Source organism: Echiichthys vipera, assembly GCF_963691815.1.
Source record: "Echiichthys vipera genome assembly, chromosome: 21".
Classification (NCBI taxonomy): Eukaryota; Metazoa; Chordata; class Actinopteri; order Perciformes; family Trachinidae; genus Echiichthys; species Echiichthys vipera.
In genome coordinates this window covers 18876650-18901387 of record NC_139846.1, presented here as the reverse complement: position 1 = coordinate 18901387, position 24738 = coordinate 18876650, and the positions used below count along the sequence as shown (strand labels likewise).

General features: G+C 40.8%; 1 protein-coding gene across 2 annotated transcripts in view; it reads left to right on the top strand.

Moving 5' to 3' along the window:
- ntng1a (netrin g1a) overlaps positions 1 to 24738 on the top strand; it is a 110372-nt gene that overhangs the window by 67457 nt on the left and 18177 nt on the right. For both annotated transcript variants that reach the window (XM_083936107.1, XM_083936106.1), the window contains exons 4-5: positions 9112 to 9284; positions 23412 to 23438. In XM_083936107.1, coding sequence (XP_083792233.1) covers positions 9112 to 9284; positions 23412 to 23438 — 200 coding nt within the window. The remainder of the gene's footprint in view (positions 1 to 9111; positions 9285 to 23411; positions 23439 to 24738) is intronic.

Genomic DNA, 24738 nt, shown 5'->3' with positions numbered 1-24738 from the left:
TAAGTATTTTCTCTATATCTCTTCTTCCTGGTTGCTCAATAAAGAAACATTGGTTTGATCAGTTTCATTGATAATTTCTACATAGTTTCATTTTTTTCACTGATAGTTTTCTGTCTGTATGAATAGCCTACAGTACATATCATGTAAACCCAAATATGCAGTTTGGGGTTTCCCCCGTTTTAAAGATATACTCTTTGTGACTCGTTTGAGCCTAAAAAACTGCCACAAAACCTGACCTAAAATGCACAACTACAGTGGCCATATGGTCTAGATGTAAGCAGAACACACAGACCAAGTTTTTTCTCTCTAAATCTTCATCTTTCTCTACACACACACACACACACACACACACACACACACACACTCCTGCATATGTTTCTTCAAGCAATTCTTAACATCTCATGCCGTTCTCATTAATCAACAGAGGCCATGCAACCTCCAAGTTAATTTAGTGGAAACGTTGCCAACTCTGTTCTATCAGGAGTCCGTGTTTTCAACACAACAGTGAACACTGTTACCACCCGAGCTATGTTCGACCCTCACCCGTGGTTAAAGAAAGAAAAGAGATGCTAAGATTTAGCCCCTCTGCTAGCTGGGAAAGTGCCAACATGTTCTGTAATTACACCTGCTCTTTGGGTCTTACCCTGGTTTCAATTTCTGGCCCCTGGTGGGCGTAGCCATGGCTAAAGCCTGCTTCAGTCTTAAGGATTATGTAACAAGGAAGAGTGTTGCCAAGGTTTAATGGCTGGTGCCATTAACCACAAGAACAGCAAGATAACAGAATAATTAAGTAATAAGTGGTGGCTTTTATTATTTTCCACATTTCTTGCTATTAGGTCCATGTTGTGGTGTTATTTCACTGCTCTTCACTGACAATCCTTGTCAGTCAAATAGTGACACCACTATTGAGTCTACTTAGTTTTTTTTTTATTATTGATAATTAAAAACAATAGATTGGTGAAACTTAGTACAAAAGGTATAAAAATGTGCTATTATAGGGGCAAAATCGGTAAAGGCTTATATAAATCGGGGCGGGGCGGCCGTTGGCTGAGTGGTTAGAGCAGTTGCCCCGTTTAAAGAGACTGAAGGTCCTCGAGGCAGCAGCCGTGGGTTTGACTCTGACCTGTGGCGCTTAGCTGCATGTCTCCCCCTCTCTCTCCCCCGTTTCCATAAAAAAGGCTTGAAAAACTGCCCAAAAATTAACCTTTAAAGTGCTATTATTAATGAGACAATGTGTGGCTGTGTATGAGTCAAATGTTTTATCCTGCTACATTACACTCACTCATTTTCTTTCTACACTCACACTGTTTCTCTCTCTCTCACACACACACACACACACACAGAGGTCAAATGCAGTCTAACCTCTGTAGTCTGCGGACTATCTACCGACCCAAGCGGATCAATGCTGCATGATCTTTGGGGAGTTACTTCCTTTAAGGGCTCCAGTCAACAGTGTGGCTCGCTTATGAAATGACAAGATCGCTTAATATCTCTTCCCCACCTGGCATTGCCTTGAATCTGTATGACACCATCCTCCCAGTGATGGAGCTCTCTCCCTCCTCTGCAGTACATTTGCTGTCGCCAAGTCCACAGCCAATAGTCTTTAGCTGAGAGCAGTATCAGTGGGGCTCAGCATGTCGATTCTATTGAACTGGCATGTCACAGGCAGTAAAGACCTCTTGATTGACTCCTGTGTGGATAGCATGTCCAACTGCATACATTAGTAATGCTGAGGATTCAATAGATGGATGGCACGGACGGATTGATGCAGGCAGGCGGCACATTAACGTCAATGCAGGGGACCTTAGATCGACTGGACTTGACAAGGATTACAGAATATGTTGTTCTGTAACCTTGGAAACCTATAAATCTCAAGATCTCGAGATTTTTTTTTAATTTATAATGAATTATTTTGAGATGAACAACAACAATATAAAGTGCTGCTGTTTTTAAGCTAGCTGGTGTAGTTCAGCAGCAGGGTCTCCATTCGGCGTGCCACTCCAAGGCTTAATTGGCTACATAAACATATCACTTTTCCAATACGTACTGTTGTAAATATGGTCATAATAAGGCAGTGCAACTGAGCAGGTATGGCTGTGGCTTCTGCATAGTCTGAGTAATTCTTTATGTATGTTGCATTTACACAAACTATTATACTGTAAACTGTGAGTAACACCTGACTCAAAATAACTTTTGAAAAAAAACCATGTACCGCATCTGCACAGTCTGGCTGCTCTTAGAAAAACCCGCTCGAAGTCCAAAAAAGCAATAAAGATCCCTGTCATCAGTTCCAGCTGTCAGAGCAGCCTTACCAGACCAAACTGTTACAAAGTATAATGCTAAATACTCAACATGGTGTGTTTGCCTGTCTATCAGCCAGTGTTTTGGTCTGGGTAAAATAATTCTGTGCTGACGTATTCAAATAGAACTGTAATTGTGTTCAGACAGAACGCAGAACATGTTTTCTGTAAACATGTCCTTCTCACAAATTAGACCATTTGGGTTTATTTATGTACCAGTAGTCGTAAGCTAGTTGCCCTGATTGTGTGTGTGTGTGTTTACCGTTAAGCTCAGCCACAGAACTCTAGTTCTTTCAGTTACTTCCCCTCGAGATTATCTCCTTTTTTCCTTAGTCTGTTACTGCATATGTATAGTCTGAATAGGCCTGTAATGTCTCTTCATGCAGTGGTCCTGTAAATGGTTTTTTTTATCATTCCAACAAATCGAACAAAAAATTGACATTTAAGAGAGGAATAATAGAGAGAACAAGCACTGATTCTTCTCACAGTCTCCACTTTTCTCTAACTGCCCGCTTTCTAGTGTGAGGAGAAGGGGAGCTGGCAGGATATAATTAGGGGGAGGTTGGGGGCTGAGGTCCATCCCAGGAGAGCTGGTGCTGATATCTCACTCCTTCCATTTCCCACAATGCATTGCAGGCCGAGGGGGAAAGAAGTAGAGGAGGCAATTAGCAGGTAACACCTTAGCAGACAGGCTGATCTATCTCAAGCCAATACGGATGCGAGTTTGGGGAGATCAGGTGGGACAAATATATTGTACAGTAAATTTCATTCTGTATTTGTTTCGCAATTATCCATTTGCAGACAGCAAATCACCTGCACACATGCACACACACCCTAAGGCCTTTTTAACAGCCCCTGCTTTCTATTTCATTTTCATCACACATAATTGAGCCATAGTATTCTCTGAAACACCCAGCCCCTTACCCTCACACCTCCCTCTAGCCCACTTCTCGCCCCTTGCAACCTCCAGTGTGTTGTCACTCATTTACAGCAAACGCTATATGCAGACAGGCGCAAAAAAAAAAAAAAAAGCGTTTATTAACAGTGTATGACCCAATTGGCTTGCAGAAGAAAACACCTGGGCGTCAGATTGAAATTTAATTGCTTCACTTAGTTAACCCACTTAAGGAACATGTTGAGTTTAGTCTGCTCAATTTGTTGGGATCAGCAGCCTTGTGCGTCGGGGATGTTGTAGGCTTGGATTATGGATAATTACTATCAATTAGTGGCTGATACTTTTGGCTTTGAAGCCGCAATGAGCAAAGTGGAGCAAATACAGGGAATGAACTTGGCTGAATGGAATTATGTTGATAATGGCTGAAGTGATAGGAAGGAAATGGAGCTTTTTTGGGAGAAACAGGGTACTGTGTTACTCTGTTTTTGTTTGTTGTTGCTGGCATCATCAGTGGGAAGTGCAATATGTCGTCTGCACCCAAGGTGTCAATCAGAATCCCATTACTGCAGAGGTCATGGACACACTCCTCCAGGTAAGCCAAGTCTCAACGGGTTGCTCTGCCCGCATTTCCACCAGGATAAAGAAAATAAAAAATTGGCAACCAACAATATCTTCTGTCTCCCACATTTCAAGGAAACTTTAAACTCTGTTCAGATATTAGAATATGTTTATTGCTTTCTCTCAGACAAAATGGAGTCAAAACTTCAGTCAAGGTCCCCCCCCCCCTCTTTTTTTGTCTGTCTAGCAATTTGAGCTCATAGCCTCATGGGTAATTTTATGAAAACATATCAGGACCTTTAGCTCACAGGCGGTGGCTGGCACACTCAATAATGCCTCGAGCAATATCACTTTGAGAGCAACCAACAAAAACAAAGATCGTCATCCTCCGAGAATATTTATTAATAGGCGATGCTGGAGTGAAAAATGAAAGACTAATAGGTGGATCGAGAAGAGAGATATGAACAGAATGATACAAAGACTGATGGAAAGTCAACGTGAGACAGCCGACAGAGCTTTCAAGGAAATGGGCCCAACAGAAAATGAAGACACAACACTGTACGCACAGGGAACCCTTGTGGGAATGTGGTTTTAAAATGCTGTCTAATACATGTTTACTTTGCTTCTTCTCTGAAGCTGTTGTCACCGTTGCAGCGATGAGGGAACCTCCCTTGGTATCCCGTTCAGGAGCAACTGCTGATTGGCAGTACAGCAACACTGGTGGGCATGAGACCCTAAGGGCATCACTGGCGGTCTCCATCATTATGCCGACGGCGCTATCATTTCTGGGCGCTGATTAAAATGTTGGTGATGTTAAAAGAAGCTGAAGGTTAAACCACAAAGGGCTCCATATGAAGTCGTTTCACACCACATCCTCTACCCATTCCTCTCACACAAGGCAGGCTTTTATAACAGAGTAGGAAAGAAAGTGCATTGAACAGGGCTGTGTAGGACTTGATTCTGGTCTGGGCTGGATTTTAGCCACTAATGGACGCTGACTTAACTGGAACCACTTTTTCTCAATCAATCACTACGTTTCAGTGTCGACTGGATATCACTATGATAGGTGCTTTAGATTTAATCTAATGGGTTGAGTAAAAAGGACATCACAGTCTAGCTCCTCAAAATAGACTTCCTGAGAAGCTCAAATGAAAAAGAGTTTCTGTTCTTATTTATTTCTTTCCATTGTCCAAAGCAGTCAACCGAGGACAACACACAAGAGCAGAGACTCTTTTTCATTGGAGATATATATATATATATATATATATATATATATATATATATATATATATATATATATATATATATATATATATATATATATGCTCTTTTTAAAAATAATATAGTATCATTGTTTCTCCTCAGTTGACTGCTTTAAGCAATGGTAGATGAAACACTGAGTAGTAAAGATGCGTGGATTAGCTCTGACACCATCCAAATCCACTTGGACTCCATCGTATAATCCACCCTATAACGACCCCGAAAAAAAAATATTTTCTCCACTCAAGAAACCATGCATCCACATGGACATTTCACTCCCCCTCTACCAGGAGCCTGTAAGAGTGTTTACTGCTCCACAGAGCCTGTCGAGCGCTCCGTGAGATAGAACCACTTAAGGAAGCCAAACACCACTCAGCTTCTTCACATGAATGTTGACTGGTCATCTCATGTATTATTTCACGAAACCACAATCCAGCCGCTGTTAATCAGAATGATATTTTTATGAACCCACCCACACAATCGACCCGTGGTACCAGCGGACATAACTGCAATCTGTGCTGTGTAGTGTAATTTTTAGGCTCAGTAGCTAGATTAGGCAATGGAAAGCTGTCAGAGAAATGCCATCCCATGAACAAACAAACATCACTAATCAACCTGTTCTCCCTCCCAACTCGTCAAAACACAACAGCTTGGTCAGTGGCCCTCTGCGTCTGATATCGACGCAAAAGATACTCTAGTATCTGTATGAGAGGCTGACAAGACACACAAAGCTCTGACCATTGGGCTGTATACACTCACCGTCCACTTTATTAGGTGCACCTGTTGCTTCATAAAGTGTCAGTGTGGTCTTCTGCTGCTGTTTCCTCTCTGCTAGAAAGTCGCTGGTGTTGTGCGTTCACAGACGCTCTCCTGCATTCCTCTGTTGTAACCAGTGGATATTTGAGTTACTGTTGCCTTTCAATCAGCTCCAACCAGTCTGGCCTTTCTCCTCTGACCTCTGGCATCAACAAGGCATTTGCACCCACAGAACCACCGCTCACTGGATCTTTTCTCTTTTTGGGACCATTCTCTGTAAACCCTGGAGATGGTTGTGCGTGAAAATCCCAGTAGATCAGCAGTTTCTGAAATCCTCAGAGCAGCCCGTCTGGCACCAACAACCATAACACATTCAAAGTCACTTCAATCACCTTTCTTCCCCGTTCTGATGCTCGCTTTGAGCTGCAGCAGATTGTCTTGACCATGTCTACATGCCTAAATGCATGTGGTTGCTGCCATGTGATTGGCTGATTAGAAATTTGTGTTAACGAGCAGTTCCACAGGTGCACCTAATAAAGTGGCCGGTGAGCGTAAACTCCAAGTAAGGAGGAAGTTGGGTTGGATGGATGGTTCAAAACAAACAGAGGACTTTCACCCAGGAAAACTTAATTCAACATTTACTTATTTTAAATTTTAGTTACCAACCGTTACTGTAAAGCTTTAAAACTCATGGCAGGCGTTTATCTCATTCACATCTTTAACTCACATCTGGTGAATCAGACTAGCATAAACAAAGTAGTTGAATGGTACTTATTTGAACCCAAACCACAATATTTTCCTAAACCTAACCAAGTTTTGTTGCCTAAACCTTACCCCATCCTGCACATTGAAGAATGATACCTAAGGGTTACCCAGAGCGTTAAAATAATGATACCAAGGGGTCCTGACCTAGCATCCACATGTTACAAGGTGGGAGTGAGAATGTGACAAAGACCAGTGAAATGTGGACAATTGAAATAAAAAGGACAGTCTGGACTGGATTATTTGAAATCCAAATCCTTAGAACCTCTTTTCGGCTCCATGAATGGAGCGTTCAACATTTGCAAAGTAAAAAATAAAACTACTGCAAATCAAACACGCTGTGCTGTATATTACCAGCTTCTGTTGGCCTGGGAGGCAGAAGCACTATAGTTGAGTGTCAGCCTTATTACTGTTCACATCCTGTAGCTACAACCTGAAAGTGACATGAGCAGCATGAGCTATGAAATGCTGATTAAAAATGTATCACAGATGATGAAATAACAGGTGTAGCCTACTTACTTTTGCACACCTTATATTTTATGAGCTACTTACTCCAAATATTTCATGCTCCAAATCAGAATCAATGTTCTGATGAGCTTAAAAAATGATATGATATGCATGAAACATCTGACTGAAATGGATGTTACTCCTTTGGTGCAGCTGATGTATAAAAGCACACAGTGAACTCATAGATGAAAGAGTGATGTTAAAGAGTGGTGTCTCTTTTTCAGAGACCTGGAACAGGGTCTATAATCTAACTAAATACCGAGTCCGCACAAAGCCTTTGGGGTGAATAGCAGAAATGTTGAGGGTCAGGGTAAATGAGTAATGAGCTGTTTAAGACTGCTTCTCCTACAAATAATTATATTTCTTTGAGGGTCCAGCTAAGCCGTGGTGAAGCAGAATGGGCAGGTTGACAGAGGCCAGCTGTCACCGCAGTTTCTATCTAAAACGGTAGCCAACACAACTGTAGGGCTATCTGTGTCATCACCTCCACACCTTTCCCTTTGTCTCTCTGTCTTTGCTCCTACGGTGGTTGGAAAAAAATAGCTGAACAAAAGGGCACTTACAAAGGAGGGAGGCAGGCTTGAATGCTGTCATATTGTCTGCGTCGAAACATTTATCCTAAAATAAACCGTTACTTAAGAATGAGTCACACTTGTTGGAAGTCCAACGTCTGGGGTGCTTTGGAAACGTTTAAGCATTCGATGTCAAGCAGTGAGTGATTCCAGCTCAGTTCTCGTCTAAACTCTAGGAGGACATGTGGGAAACATCGTGCGAAGAGGAACAGAACTTTGATATCACTTGATCAAAATTACAAAAGTAAGACACTACGGAAGAGTATTAGGGCCAGTCATAGGCATAAAATAGGAGAGGAGGAAGATTCCTAATATTTTTAAAATAGTGTTTATGTTGACAATTTTAACTTTATTCTCAACATTTCGTCTTGATTCTGGAAATGTCCACTTTGTTCTCAACATTTAGACTTTTTTTCAACTTTACAACTTTATTCTCAAGATATCGTCTTTTGTAGCGACTTTATTCTCAACATTTTGACTTTATTGAATAAAGATGGAAAGATCTAGACATTTTGAGTAGAATTTGTTTTAGAAAAAGGAATATTAAATTCTTCTGTTTATGTGTAAAGAAAAGGATCTTGTAATGTTAGTGAAACCATTTGAAAACCTATCGGACTATCCTAAAATGCCTTGTCACAAAGCTCCATCACGACCCTTGCGTTGCAGATCTCACAACACTCACGCTGTGTTGTTCTCTATTGCAAAGTTCTTCAAAATTCCCCATATTCCTAGGGTACTTCATGCTGCATGAGGATCATAAATTAATTTCACAGATAGATATCCCCTCAATGCTCATCTAGCCACAGCAGAAAATGAATATGCTGAGTTTATTGTTAAATGAAGGTTCTGGTGAGCAGGATGTGAGTGAGGATTTAGTGCACCTCAAGGGAGTCCGTCTCACCAAACTGGAAATATGCTTCTGAGATCTCATCTCATATTAATTTGTCATAGTGAATGTAGCCTCGCTTTGGCTCCATGCTGCCCTCTGGCTAACTCTGAGCTATTCATCGGCAGAGAAGAGCTATGCCTTCATTCTCCCTAGTGCTTGTTCCACAATTTAACTTGGCTTATTTTCCTCATCCTCCCCTCGCACCTCTTTGTCCCTCTCCCTTTCCTGATCTTCCCTTGAAAATTGTGACCTTACTACAATCGTGCATCCTCCAGTGGGACAATTAAAACTGAGCTACCTTCCCGGGTGGAGGGGGGTTTGGGGGGTTGGGGGGGTGGACAAAAGGCAGGAAATAATGATGCCAGATTTGTTCGCGCAATTGCAGCCTCCTTTGAACTAGCTCCTCTTGAAGTTGAAGAAGCAACTGTTTTGGGTGTTCTAACTGTGTTCCAATGCCACCACCAGTCAAGGACATGCTGCCCTTCAGCCGCATTGTTCAACAAAAAAGAAGCTGTCTGTTGTTCATTCAGTGCCAGAAAATGTGCTCATGTTGACGTGGTTGTCCTCTTTCAACTCCACCCTACCCCACCCCGCTTTGTCCCTCTTTGACAGGTGCAAGTGCAACCTTCATGCCAACAGCTGTGTTTATGACAAAGAAAAGTTGAGCTGCGAGTGTGAACACAACACCACCGGGCCTGACTGTGGCCGCTGTAAGAAGAATTACCAGGGGCGAGTGTGGAGTGCTGGCTCTTACCTGCCCATCCCCAAGGGTACAGCTAATATCTGTGAGTATACACATACACACACACACACACACACACACACACACACACACAGTTTTTCTCATTTGCTTGAACACATTGTTCCACTCAGAAGTTATGTTTTCAAAACAGTTCACACACAGACCTACACTGAAAGTTTCTGGCAAAAATAACACATTTTCACAAGCAACAAAAGCGAATATGACCATCAAACAACACAGCTTGGGGTCAAATGAATGTATTCTTTCAAACATTACACAATGGACAAACAAATATAAAATACAGCTATCAATATGTTCAACCTGGGTTTGAGCATTGTGCCTGTGTTTGTTGATACTTTACATAGTATGTGCCAAAAAGGCAACAAAGCCTATCACAGCATGAATTGTATTTTTAATTTACCTAGAGATAATAAACCCTGCTGCACTTAGAACCCTTTACACTTTTTTGAGATGCCCTGTTGAAATGTGTGCAGGTCTTGAGCCCATGAACTGCTATTTCCATGTATGACCTACAGTAAGCACCTACGTAGACTAGACGAATTCAGACATTTATGCTGATACAGCTTTTGCACTGCATTCTCCCTTCACCAAAAAATAATTTCACCCAAATTTAAAAAGGGCTACTCAAAAACTTTGTTATGTTACTGCATCATATTTTCCTGTGTCGTTCTTTTTAGTAGGTTTTGGTAGTCTAGTTCCCATCTTTTTAAAACGTAGACATGCTGAATACTGTGAATAAAAATGAACCTTCAAGCAACCAAAGAAAATTCTGGGTAGAAATATCTACAAAACAGAAAATAAAGGAGTGAAATACTCAGAATTTCACATTTAGTTTATTTGTACTTGAGTGATAGCGGACTGAAGAATTGTACAAAGAAGTTTTACTCAGGTGCATTAGAGATTGATAATTATGAAAGTAGTTAATATCATATTGAATAGGCGTTTTCCAAGAATGTGTGAAACTAATGAAACACACATTAGCAAGAGAAGACCTCTGCAGATCAAGTTGATCCTAGTTTCATGAAGCATGTCTTAGCAATCGATAAAAGCTGTAAAAGGATGGCTCACCCACAGCATGTATAAGTATATGTCTTACTTCACAGAACAAAATAATGGAGATTTCCCATTACATTTTAAATCAAAATAACAAAGGCATCTACACAGAGAAGTGCGAAAAGTTGAATCCCAATTAGAAGCCTCCTGCATGTCATCTTTGAGAGTCCTGACAATCGAAACACATGTGTCTAACATGTAGTGAATGCAGCATGAACAGGATGCGGGGATGTTTTGAAAATATCAAGAGTAGCTGGAATTGGACCAACAATTTAAAAAAAAAACTGAAAACTGCATTAGCAAAAGGCAGCAGTGTTTTGGCAGGTCATACCATAAGTCATTGATAGTGGAACAGCACACAACAAGAGCAGTCACTAAATATACAGTGTAAAAGCTGTATACATAACCACAAAGTCTATGAATTAAAATACTTGAACTGGACCGATCAGTTACAAAAGCCCTTCTCATATTTGCAACTAAATATGCATAAAAAACTGCTAATTTATTAGAAATGAAAGTTGCCGTGTACAGTAGGTTCAGTAGGCTTATTGCATTTGAGACACTGAGTCCTCCTATCTAACCTGCCCAGAAACAGCAGTAACAGCCTTGCCCTCTGACTTCACTCCCTGCTAACATCTTTATCCTTTACAAAACACCCACAGCATCACGTCAGTGCTCCAACTGAAAAGACCATGCACGCTCTCCTCCATATGTACAAACTTGAGAGTGCAGTGTCAGGGATTCACTTCACTCTAACTTTGAATCACATGTTTCTTTAAAATCTGTATTTAAGGGCCTTTTTGCACCTGAAAGTACAAAGTCTGAACCAAGGTTTATGTTTTAGTTTTGGTTTCACATTGCAATTATGCAAGTGCGCTAAAGAACTATGACAGAACTATGAGCTGCATCTCCCAATACTAGTAGCTGATTGGTTTATAGATGGGCTTCTCCTGTATCCTCTCTCTAATGTCTGGATTTTAGTTTCTCCTACTGTCCCCGTGCTACCATGAATTTCGTTTTCTTGCATTCAGAAGCAAGACACTGGGACTTTACCTGGGCCTCGAGGAGCTGCAGCATTTATTTAGAGACAAACTGAAACCTACACTGTACATTTACTGCCACTAAACTGCTATTTTCTGCTCTGCTCTGAGCGCAACCACCTACAATACACACATTCCACTACAAATGCATGTACCAAAAGCCACGGTTAAATGTATGATCCAGTCATTCTTGCATCATTATTGTCAGAATGGCTGTTTTTTTATTTGCCGTTCTCATTCACTGTTCATACTTATACCTATGAGAAGCAATGCACTGTTAAAATTTGTATGTACAGTAATAGATGTAATGGTGAGCTAGGATGTGTAGGGCTCCCTAAGAAGAAGCCAAGCAACAAAGTATAAAGAGGCATAGGAAGGAGGTCGGGATGGATGAATGGGTCAGACCAACACAGGACTTTCACCTTGGAGACTGCTGTTCCGTATAAAAGAAAAATACTTATTTAATCTGAGCTGACTGTAACTAATGTACGTTACATAACAAATCAACTTAATTAGTTTTTACCTAATCGGATATTGTACTGCAGGGGCTCGTACAGGGGCACTGATTGCTCATGTTGCTGGACATTTGTAACACACCAGAAATTGAGCCTACATTTTCTTAAGATATTTCACAAATCATTGTATGAACATACGTTATTCTAGTGAAGTGCCTCGTGATATAGGGACATAAGCATAGCTTTGCACTGATACACTAAATCTACACTAGAGTTCATAAATAATTTTGTGCAGCTGCAGCTGCGATGCAACTGTAGGACAGAACCAGTTATTTAACTAATGCTTGAGCTGAAGAAAGTAGGCCAGCTTTACATTGGCCTTTTTGTCTAATGTCTCGTACTGACGTCACACCGTATGAGGAATCACATTGTCTTCTTCTAAGGCTTAGATAGGAACCTTTGTTCATGTGGGTCTATTAAACCCAAGGAGACAACAGGCTCTGTTCAAGAAGCACTCATATGAACAGATTTGTTCAGTGGCACATGTGAGTGATTAACTTGTATTGTAATACAAGTTAATCAGAAAGACCAGAAAGATCCTTCATACAAATGTTATAGTGTGTGACCTAGACCAGGGGAACACAGTGGAAAGTGTTTTTTATTTTTCTTAATAAAGCTTTACTATTTCAATATGTTTCTACCTATGTCTCTAAACTGCTATTGTGACAGGTGTAGTTAATAATATTATAGTAATAGAAATAATGATAATTAGTAGTATCAGCATTCTCATTAGTTGTATTATTATTAATATTATTATTAGTAGTAACAGTAGTATCCTTATAATTATTTTTTTTTTTTATTATTATTTTTAAATGGCAGGGGCAAACGACCATATGCCCCAAAGCTGACCAATGCGTGAGGGATTTGCTGTCCAATCACAGGTGATTTCACTTTTGAACTGTCTGAGGTTTTATCCAATGGTTGTTCATTCAGGCAGGCCAGACGAGTGTGACATTGAAATGCTAATTAGAGCCGTTCGCACCTAGTGGGGGTGCGAACGCGTCCCCCCGTTACGGGCAATGGCGAACTTTGCAGTAAACTACTGATAACCGCTCGGAATCAGGGATTTGTGCGGGAATTATTGGGCATACACGGGGCCGATAATCTGGGTTTTCATGCAGTGTTAATAACTGTTTAGGATCTAACTGTTTAGGATCTAACTGTTTAGGACTAATATGACTACAAACACTGCTGAGTGTGTTCCTTTCCATGTTCTGATTTCAGACTCTGCAGCGTAAAGTTCATCTTTGCACTTTTTTTTTGATATTGTATGAATTCATATTTTTGTTTCTACGGTTAAATCTTGTGAATGCCGCCACCTTCTCAGATAACGCTATAAAAGGTTCTTGCATGAGGCCCTTCCTTTAAGACATTCTGCTACACAGATAAAACTGCTTTGATATGAAGGATGAATGCAAAGCTTTCTACACCCTGTGCAGAATTTGGGATATATAATACTCTCCATTTCCAGGTTCTCTCTGCAACACATACCCCCACACTTGCTGTTTATGATTTATTTGGATCACCAACAGAAACAAGCAACATTCTGCTCTTTAACAAAACAAGGACACCATGACACAGTATTTCCTAAATGCAGTAGTCCAGTGGTGCTGAAGTGAGAAGTGCAGTTATGATCCACATCCTTAAGTGTAGACTTTTGCAATGACTGTTAATGGCCACTAGTGGGCAGATACGCTTATAATGAATACATGAATGAATGAATAAATGACGGACGTTTGAGCAGAAGAAGTATTCACGTTTAGCATAAAAGAAGTCAAAGTCATCCCATACATCAGTGAAAGCACCAGGGAGGAGAGCGGCAGTGCTATAAGTTCGAGAGTGCCGGCATTCATTTTTAAGTTTTATACCGCCCTGTCCCCTTATTGCATCTGCTGTGATTTCTGCCTTTCTCTGCGGTGCTCGAGGACTCTCGGCCAGCGGCTGATGACTTATTCTCCCTCCCAGAGGGTCCGTGTTATGAGACTTAGGGAGGGTTAGTGAAATGGCCATTCCCAGAGCCCAGATTGACAGCACATTATTAAAAACATCTCACACACACACACACACACACACGCGCACACACAGGTGCTCATCCAGACCTTTGCTCCTCAAAGCATTGACACACAATCATAACTGCTACCGAAGGACACACACGCACACACACACCCTTTGCTCTGCAAGTGATGAAAAACAGTCTTAGTATAAAGTGCATTATTATACTTTGTCTTGGAGGGGAAAAAATCCATAATGTAATAAAGCAGTGAAAAATCTATAGGAAAGCAAGGCTGTCCCTCCTGAATAGAAAAAAACAGCACAAGGCTGACAGAAAAAATGCACCTGGTGCTGTTTTGTAATTTTCAATCCCATTCAGCTCCAATTCCAAAAGGCTTCTTCCCTCTCAGTGTTTTCCTCCAAACCCAGTGAGCATATGGCAGCTCTTCGGAGACAAATTTGTCAAAGATGAAAATTTAATTAAGATTTAATTTCTTTTTACTATGCCCATCAAGTCGTCTGATGCGATAAGGAGATCGATGAATCATCATCCGGAGGGGTGTGGAGTTAGGGAGTGGGCAATTTTTTTGTCAATGGCACGCAGAAGAAGAACAGGATTTAAAATGTGATGAAGAGAGAAAAGGATGGCGAAGATAGAAGGAGGGGAAGTGGGCATCACTCTCTGTCACAGCTAACTCAGCCTTCTGGGGTGGCTCTGTCTCTCTCGCTTTCCCTCTCTCCATCTATGCCTCTCACCCTAAACCCCCTCACCCTCCCCCAAGTCTCACTCACTTCTTGCTTTCTCCCTCTGTGGAGACAGAAGGAGAGGGATCAGTTTGAGAATTAGCCATGGCAGTTCATTTCACTGTAGGGCTGAGGACACGGAGGGAGATAGAAGCCGGCGGTAGAAGGAGGGCAGTAATGGTTGGCCTTTGAGAAGTTGATCTCAAATAGTAAAAATGTATTCTGAATGATATGGATGATGGAGAATTGTATTTTTTACACTCATGTGTCTGCAATTTGTGATATGCTGAAAGAGGAGATTATCTTAGTTTAGCTTAAGTGCTGGATGTCTATGAGGTCAGTAGCAACTGTGCTCGAAATTAAGTTTTCAAGTAAAGTAACTACAACCCAAACAAGTACTCACGTGGGCATACACACAGACTCTCCAACTCGTTCTCATTCCAAACTTGTCACTTACGGATGCTTGGTCATGACTTAACTTTGGTTACCCCCTACACATCAAACAATAATGGTCCACATAAACCACCGTTTCAAACATGTAGTGTCGCAGCGCTAAAAAGAGACTCAAAAGGGGGTTTGTAGATTTGAGGATTTATTCATGGAAGAATTCACCATTCCAGCTTCATAGTTTCTGTCACAAATATGCAGAGACGCTAACTGTCCTCAACACAGATGGCCTTGCACACATACTTTCTAAACAGTTCCTAATGGTCCAAGCCAAGGTCTTCCTGACCTGACCCTTTAAACGTATCCTGTTATGAAAACAGATTTTTGGCCGTATAGTTTCTGGCAGAAGGGGCCTAAGTAATCTGGAAATTTTGATATTGTGTAAGAAACATGACTGAGAAAGTGAATAACAGGAAACTATTTCACAACCACGATGTCACAATGTACTTGGAACATAGGCCTGATAACCTCACATCCTGTGTTGAGAATAATATAACTATATTTGGGCATGTATGACAACTGGACACAAAGTAGACCCTACTGATGGTCAATATATGAGTGTATTGGAAAACCTGATGGGGCGTGTAAACGTTGTCAACACACAAACCTTAGTATAAGAAGGGGGCGTTCTGTTAAGAGACACTTGGAATTCTGGGATGAGAGTGTGTTGACCTTGATTCGATAAATTCACCTTAATGGCTGTGAGACTTCTCTGCTGACTCCGTAAATAAGTCACAATCGTTAAAAGTCCTCTGTTTGTTTTGACCCATCCATCCACCTCAACCTCCTACCAATGCAAGACTTTGGCCCTCTTTATACGGTTCTACGCTACCTGACGCCTGGAGCAGTTGCTCTGAATGTCTAATATTGGGTGGATTTACATTGAAGTTAGTTGAAAGCTGTCATACAGATGCTAAAGGTTGCCTTGTGCGCCGGTATCAGATGCATAGGGCAGGTATTTGTCAACCTGATTTGCAGATCCATAAACTGTGCTTCATAATTAGAAGCTGGGATTGTGGTGTGAAGCTCTTGAAGTTCATGAATCTATGGTCTATCAATTGTGACATAAGCAGTTCTATTTGACATATATAGTTATAGTTATTATAAGTTATATAAGAGGGGTGTGTGACCAAACTGCATGGTGACTGCCTTGTTAATGTTCAAGAGTTGAGTTGAAAGATGGCTGATATGTCATTGATACTATAAGATCCTAACAGTCCCCTGCAGATGATGATCACACACAATGGACTCTTTCGGTGCCAGCATTTAGACCAGGCATCTGGCTTCAGCTAAATTTCAGTGTCTCCTAATCCTACCCTGACAAGGCAATCTATTCATTTGATTAAGCTGCACACAGAACAAATAAAGACTTCATCTCTAAAAAGTTTTGGAATATAATATTTGTTTTACTGAATACACTTTATTTGCAAAACAAAAAATATGAAAAAAAGAGTATTGCCGTCTCTCAATTTGCCTACGTCTGTACTTATACGTACTACTTTAAGTGCATGAGTGTGTTCGCACAAGTGCGGCAAAATGTTGAGTGTAAAACGTGAGGTAGTTGTGGTGATTAAAACTGCCAATACTTAACTGTACAAATTCAAGGTAAACATTTTTTTTTCCATTAAGTACAAATATTCTGTGGTAAGAAAAAGAGTCTGCAAATATTTTGGTGGGTGTCGCTATAATGTTCGGCCTGTTTGCCTATCTGTTCTAAATCAGGCATCTCTGCAGGATTAGAGATACTTCATTTAGACACTTGAAGCGACCATTTAACCAAAATATGTGCACTTATTTGAACATCTCATGATTAGAGTGTCTTCCTAAAGTGACTCAAAGCTGCTTTAGAAACTCAAAATTGCTTTGAAATCGCAAAGCCTCGTTAGAAACTCAAACTTGCACTATGTACACTAGTGTTGTCTCAGATCTCATTATGCACTTACTGGAAATGACGACTGCAATATTTGAGCACTTCTTCGTTTTCTTCTTTTTAATGGTGAAATGCAAAAAGGCCGAACATTATAGCGACACCCACCAAAATGTCTGCAGACTTTTTTTCTTACCACAGAATATTGGTTCTTAATGGGAAAAAAAATGTTTACCTTATATTTGTACAGTTAAGTATTGGCAGTTTGAATCACCACAACTACCTCACGTTTTACACTCAACATTTTGCCACACTTGTGCAAACACACTTAAGCACTTATAAGTACAGACATAGGCAAATTGAGAGACGGTAATATTTTTTATTTTGCAAATAAAGTGTATTCAGTAAAACAAATATTATATTCTAAAACTTTTTAGAGATGAAGTCTTTATTTGTCCTGTGTTCAGCTTTATCAAATGAATAGATTTCCTTGTCAGGGTAGGATTAGGAGACACTGAAATTTAGCTGAAGCCAGCATCAGAGATCTCCTTTAATCAAACTAGTAAAACACGTGGACATGCAGCTGATTTCGCAGTAAGGACCGCGGAAACATGTAGAGAAGATCCACATTATCCCTCGACTATCTTACTGAAAAGTCTTGCAGCTCTTGGTCCCGGATGAAAATGAAAATAGGCGCTGTCATGTCTGGAGGTGACAGTCACAAAAACAACAAATATTTTATGATGTACAAATGGCATTTTTCTGTAGTTGTCCTCTAATTAGTGTACTCAACGCAGAGCCACCAGATGCTACAGCCTTATTATCAGCTCTCTAGTCCAACGTGGGAGGTGCTGCTCATGGAATTGTGACCAAACACACACACACACACACACACACACACACACACACACACACACACACACACACACACACACGATGCCTCACACTCATTTGTGCAGACATACATACACAAATTTAGACCTTCCTGATTAATGTTCCCTCTTGTGCATAGGACGTAGGTTTCCATACATATTTCAGTGACGAGTCTAAATCCCACAGGAACTGATAATACCACTGTGAGAATAAATCTCATTCTTTTGTGAGTGAACACAAACAAACAACCATTACTGTATATGGGTCTCTGAGATGTGTTCCTTCAGTGTAAGAGGTTCATATTTGACTGGAGTTTGTGTGGTTTGCACAAACATAGCAAACTGCCTTCAAAATGAATTGTTTAAATATTTATTTATATGCATTAAAACGGTTTAATAAGCCCTAGCACATTAGGGTAATCACATTTCTTTACTAATGAAGCACTACTAAAGCACTCACGTAGTCACATTACAGATGCGTGCCAGTTCCATTTAGAATTCCAACTAAATGAATGTTTGATTGGTGTTTTTTTTACCATTGCTTGATTAAAAGGAGGTATTCATTTTAATCTGAGTGTCATTGCTCTTTACATCTAAATGCTGTGAGACAGACTGCTCTGTGTAAAAAAAATAGTTTCTCCCATCAGGCTCTCAGCGCTACTGTGTATTCATTTAGTGCCATGTGTTTATGCATCTCCTCACATAAACACATTTGCTGCGCACATATAGCTTCACTTCCATCTTCTCCCGCTCTTGAACACACAACACCCACTCATTTATGTTTTTATTCCTTTTTCCATAGCTCTTTGAATTTTCATTTTACCCCAATTCGCTTTCTTTTTTCTCTCTCTGTAAAACTCATTGCCTGTTGTTATGCATCCTCTCATTCTGTTGCTCTTTCTGCCCTTTTTCCCCAACCCCTTTTTCTTTTTCTTCTTCTTCTGTCTCTGCCTATTCTCGCTCCATCTCTTGGTTTTGTTTCATGCCTGCGTTTTCTCTCTCTCTCCCCCACAATACCCCCAACCACCCCAGAGACCAAGCTTGTTTACTCTGTCTTTTCCACATCTCGGCTCTGTGCAGCTGTGACGGTAATCTTTCTTTCAAATATTTGTTTCTTCCATCTCCAGATTTCTTTTTTTTTTATTCCTTCCCCCATAGCTACCACCACTGACGAACACCTCATTCCTTTCCTGAAATCTTAAATGTTCTTCTTCCAACTTGGCTCCTGGGCACTTTAAGACTTGCCACCTTCAATTCAGATCTACACATTGAGAGGGAGCAAGCGAGCCCGGCATTCCGGCGGGGCAAGCCGTAATTTTGCTCCTGAGGAATTCAATCATGTTGCAAGCCTCGTGCTTGTGTCTTGGCAGCCTTTCCACTGCTAACCAGTTAGCAATGCCTGTCACCATCACTGGGCTCTATAAAGCCAAAGAGCTCTGGATGATGATGGATTGCTGTAAAATGATGGCAGCCAGAACAAAGTAATTACCGACTTTGCCTGCGGTGGAAATTTAGCAGATAAGCCCTTTTCCAGAGTAGTCCAGGTAGTGCCAAGGCAAACAGGTGAGACAGATCGAAGGTCAAAGCTGAATGGATACTGACAGAAAACAATGTAATGACACCCACACACACACAAACACAAGCTTACGTCCATGCCAACAACTGAATGTGCTCATGACAGTTGAGGGTGAGTAAATGACAGATTTGCTTGTTTAGTAAGGAAATAGGATGTATGCCAAAGATTTCAAGCCCATACACCCATGAGGGAACATTTTATTATTGGTTTCTGATAATCCATTAGCAATGTTACAGTGATAGTCTTGGATGGATGACAGTGGCGTTGGAACTGAACCGGTGGAGGATGAACATCAAGCACTGGGACTTTCACACAGCTCTCTGATGTGAGACTTATTGTAAATCAGTTGATGCCCCACATGACTCAAGTTTCTTTTGTATTTTAAATCCCCACATTTGTGTGTGTGTGTGTGTGTGTGTGTGTGTGGGTGTGTTCTGTTGCATGTGCCGAACCCACATGCAAAAAACAGATCATGTTCAGTGAATCGCACACCCCTCTGAGATCATGTTCACCCCCCAGCAACTTGCAACCATGATCCCTGCACAGCTCATAAAAATCAATGGAGCACACAGTCAACATAAGCAGTTCCTAATGCTCTTCCTGTGTGATAGGGCAAAATTAGATTGCAGCGGTGCCCCATAATGGCGGGGCCAGGCAGGTGAAGGGGATTGGAAATGACGGTGATTGAAAATTAATCGAATGACCCGACATGGGATCCTGGACATCTGCTCGAACCCCACAGGTTGTTCATAAAGCAGCAAATAATTGCACTGACAGGCCACTGGTGTTCCAAATCATGACCTGGAAGAAAAGGTTATTTGTCCCTGAACTAGACTAGTTGATGAAGGGCCATTTGTCAAATCAGTAGTCATTTTCACTTCATAACTCTTTGTTACAGTGGTCCAACATGTGCTGTGTTTGACATTTAGCTGAAAGCAAACAGCAGTCATGTACAGCTGATACAGTGCATCATTGTGTTTATTTTCTCTATATGAAGAATATCTGCTCTGTTCAAATGGTGATCTTACAGTTTGGTGATTGACACTAATAAAAGTTTCCTCTTGCTCTCTTTCTCTTTGGTTTAATATTTGTATCCCTTGCTATTTAATGTAGTGGGTCAACTGCTTATCTGCCAGACTAGATCTAGATAGCATGTATTAATGCACTGTCAGCTACTTAACAAGGCCATTTTTAGCACTGCATTAGTGTTCTTTTCTTTTTTTCCACAATTCACAGCTAATACACTTGCAGTTCATTTTTGACTTGAGGAACCTTGTATAATTCCTGTTTGGCTCATCGGAGCATGCATAAATATATTTGGCAGTAGCCTACATGTGTATGGTGTCCATATCAGGAGCGTACCTATGTTCCCCTTTCCTGAAAAAAGGTCTGATGTTCTTCACTTGTCACAGAAACGGTTCTATGTTCCCCAATCTGTTATTTTTTCCACAATCAGTGCTGAATTCCCCAGCAAATAGGTCTACGTAGGCCCTTACACTACCCCCTAACCCTGACCCTAACCTCTAGCCTTAACAAAATGCTGAATTAAATCCGCGAAGGCAGAGGCTTATGTGACCGGGGAACATAGGGATGACCCCTCCATATCTTATATAATAATGCAAACTGATTGATTATACATATTACTATAGAAATAGCATATTGCATATACTGTACATAATTCCTTGTTTGCTAAACCCTGACCTCTTAGTTACTGTTTGTACGCCTGCAGTATCAAGTTTTATTACAATTGTCTCTTGCATATTTTATTAGCTAGCTAAAGCTGACATTGGTTCAATGACTTGTGTCTTCTGCTGACTATTGAACGTTTCCAGCCGACTCATTTTATATGATGAGCCTATAAAAAGGGTCTTGAATATGAACCTCACAGCTATCTAGGCCTACACAATATCATGCTTAAAGACTGAGGCTAAAGATGCACTACTGTAGCTAGTAAGCTAGTGAGCCGGAAATGCTAATATTTGCATCTTATGTTAGAGCATATAAACTGACTGTTTAACCCATTCATAACAGTTTTGGTCATATGTTTCTGGTTTTAGAAATCCTAAAAAAAGAAGACACAACTCAGTTTACTGCTTGAGGCAACTGTTATGGTTGCTAAGCTTGCCAAAGTACACATAATGGTTACATATTTTACCGTAGTATTTATGAGTAGCTGTGAGAGAAGGGACTTAATCAAACATAATTTAAATATGTTTGTATGTAAAAAAAAGAAAGCAGTATTAGTAATAATACAACAATAATACAATAATTAGTTTTCTTGGGTTTTAGACACTATTTTAAGATTAGGTTCAGCCAACGTATTCCAGCTAATATTCATATTATATTCACAAACAATTAATAGCCTAGTCAAAAACTATATCCTATATCCAAAAACTATATCCTGTTGTTGTAGAATGATGTTTAGTTTCTGTAGTGTCATTTTCACTGTTCTGTTGTGTCACTGTGTATTGTGGTACTCAGAGCCAGTGCTGCCAGATCAAGCTCTACTTTGTGAATAAGGTGATTGTGATTCTGAATGTCTTTGCCTTTGTCCTTCCTGTCTCCTGGTTAGCATCTGCCCACCCCCTTGAGGTTTGACACCCATTACACTCCTCCTCCATATGTCAGCCTAGCCTCCTGCACTTCACAGCTCTGAGACGGGTCACAGATTTGGCTCCTAAATACAGCTTGCAGGCAGAGATCAGAGGAAGAGTGATTGAATGACAGGAGTTTGATCAAAGTCCATGTACACAAACACATGCACACACATAGGAAATCCTCATGCTTCCCCTGAGTATTTGGAGATATTTTGTGATGGCTCCATTAGATGAAAGGCCCCCACCCAAAAATCTTGCACAGAAGCTAGGTGTGGTGGTAAGTGGGTGAGACTTTAGCTAGAAAGGAAGAAAGCACCCTTTTCATTTAATTTCTTATTCACTAGTTTACGTGGGCGCATTTCTCCTGTTGCCCAGCATGCTTCCCCCTCCCATGGTGAGGGGGTTGTTTGTTTTTTGTGGGCAGGCTGCCTTATTGAGGGCAGGGGGTAGAGCGAATGGAAGGGAGGGCCCCCGTTCAAACAGATGTTCAGAAAAAGTGGAGCTGGCGTCGATGTCCTGAAAGCAAATTGCTCTAAAAACGAATGCTGACAAAAAAAAAGCAGTATGTATTCACGTTCCTTTGAAGTAGACAGATGCAAAGGCAAAGTGCTTTCTAATGCTGTCTGCGCTTCACGGTGTCTGAAACCGCCACAGTCCTAATTAATAACCAAACAAAGATGTCAGTGGTTAGATCAGATGGCGAAGTGATCGGCTCAAGAAACCTATGAATGTCTCAAACTCCTCAGATCTACAGCCAGCCAACGTCCTTGTGTGGGAGAGTTCTGGTCACCATGGGGATGAGACAGACTGTATTATCTGCTCAGTGGCTGTCTGGCACAAGGGAGAGCTTGATGGAGGGTTGGACGGACAGGCAGGCAGCAGGATAAGACATGTCCTCCTATGGCATCAGAGGCAGAGTTTGACATCTATGGTGTTATCTGATATATTTTGTGTGTAATGGTGTGTCTGTGTGCATGATGATTCTGTCTCATGTGTCTTTTGCACCACATGTTTTATAGTCTGACGTATCGAGAAGGGCCTTAAAGAAAAATGCAACTTGCTGAGCCTTTGGCGTTTACGGAAATTGTTTTCGATTTCAGTAATGTTAGGACATTTTTAGGTATGTACGTTTTTGACATGTGGAAGGGCAGCAATGACCAGAAGAAACCAAAGAACCATGAAGCTAAACATGCAGCAGACGTCGCTATCAAATCGCGGTGAAGACTAGCAATGCTTTAAATGCCACTGTCTCAGACTATCCGTCATTTCAAGTGTATACAGCTCATCAAGATGAATCATGAGTATTGGGCTGAAACAAAATCAACTGTGAGGGAGGATGGCAGGACTAACAATACACTGCTGCTGTCAAGGACAAATATTTGTTCCATTAAAGCCAATGTTATGCCTAAATTGAAGTGTTATTTTTTTTCTCTTTCTCTCTTGCAGGTATTCCTAATAACATTGGTCCAGTTAGTAAGTATATGCTACAAAAGGAACTTTATGAATGCTTGATGCTTTGCTTTGCCTATTTTGCCACCCTTCACCATATAACCCTGAACTTGGTGCAAAGTGTTCATTTCTGATTCCAGTCTTCCTGCAAAGGATCACCCAACAACTGTTGAATTAGCTTGTTTTTTTTGGAAGACAGATAAGCAATAGCTGGGGGGCTATATTGTCATGATGTGGGCATATTAATTTACTTTATTCAGACTCAACTCAACCAGATAACACTTGCCTGGCTCTGCATGCAGAATTTCAGTTGGGTTTTTTTCCTTCTCTCCCATGCATTATAAATAAATGGCATCTAGACTTTATTAAAGTGCCAAGACCTCTCTGGCAGTATAATGTCACAGGAGGTCATTTTAATATAAGCCACAAGCGCCTCGGCTGGTATTATCTTCGTCAACCAGTAGCCCCTTAGGAGGGGGAGGAAGAAGAGAGGTGCCATGTCTCAAGTTACCGCTGCCTGGAAGGCTGTGTGTAGCAGGAACCATAGGACTATATTGAACAAGTCAAAGTGCATTCACAGCCTGGCTCAATTCTCTTCATCTTTTTTTCTCATTTGCCTGTTCTTAGTGAGTATCCTCTGTTCTTGGGGCAGCAGATTGATTAGAAAAATGCCCCCTCCCAGTCTCATCCTGGATGCCCCTGGAGTGAAGGTTAAAAAGACACAAGTTTTTGATTCATTTGCCCCAGCGATCAACTTACCTTTTAAATGATGATTAAGACAGCACAATTTAAAGTCATTGCTGCAATATTGGCTCTGGCACTCAATACTAATACTTTAGCATACACTGGAAGGAGTGAAGTCCATTATTTTCATCCAGAGTAAGACAATTGACCTTTAGTAGTAGGCAGTTGTTGTTACTAGCCTTGTGAACTCATTTTAGATTTAGATATGTACAAAAGACAATATCCTTATGAGTCATATGTTGTGTGAATTTTACCAATTCCCAATGCCAATTTTTCCCTGCAGGACATCAAAGTCATGACAAACCCTATTCTGCCTCTGATTGGCTAGCACTTGTTACCTTGGTACCTTAGTTGGATGGGTTAGGTAAGGCATGAGGATTGAGATTGGTTAAGGATAGGGTGATAATATTAGGGTAAGGTAATCAGAGTTGGGCTGAGAAGGGCGGGTCATGCCTTTGCCATTCTGGGAAAAGAAATATCAAACAAATGAAGATGAAACTAGGAGACGGTTAGCTTAGCACAAAGATTTGAAACAGGGGGAAATAGCAAGTCATGAGTCATGACAGTCTTCTTTCAATAA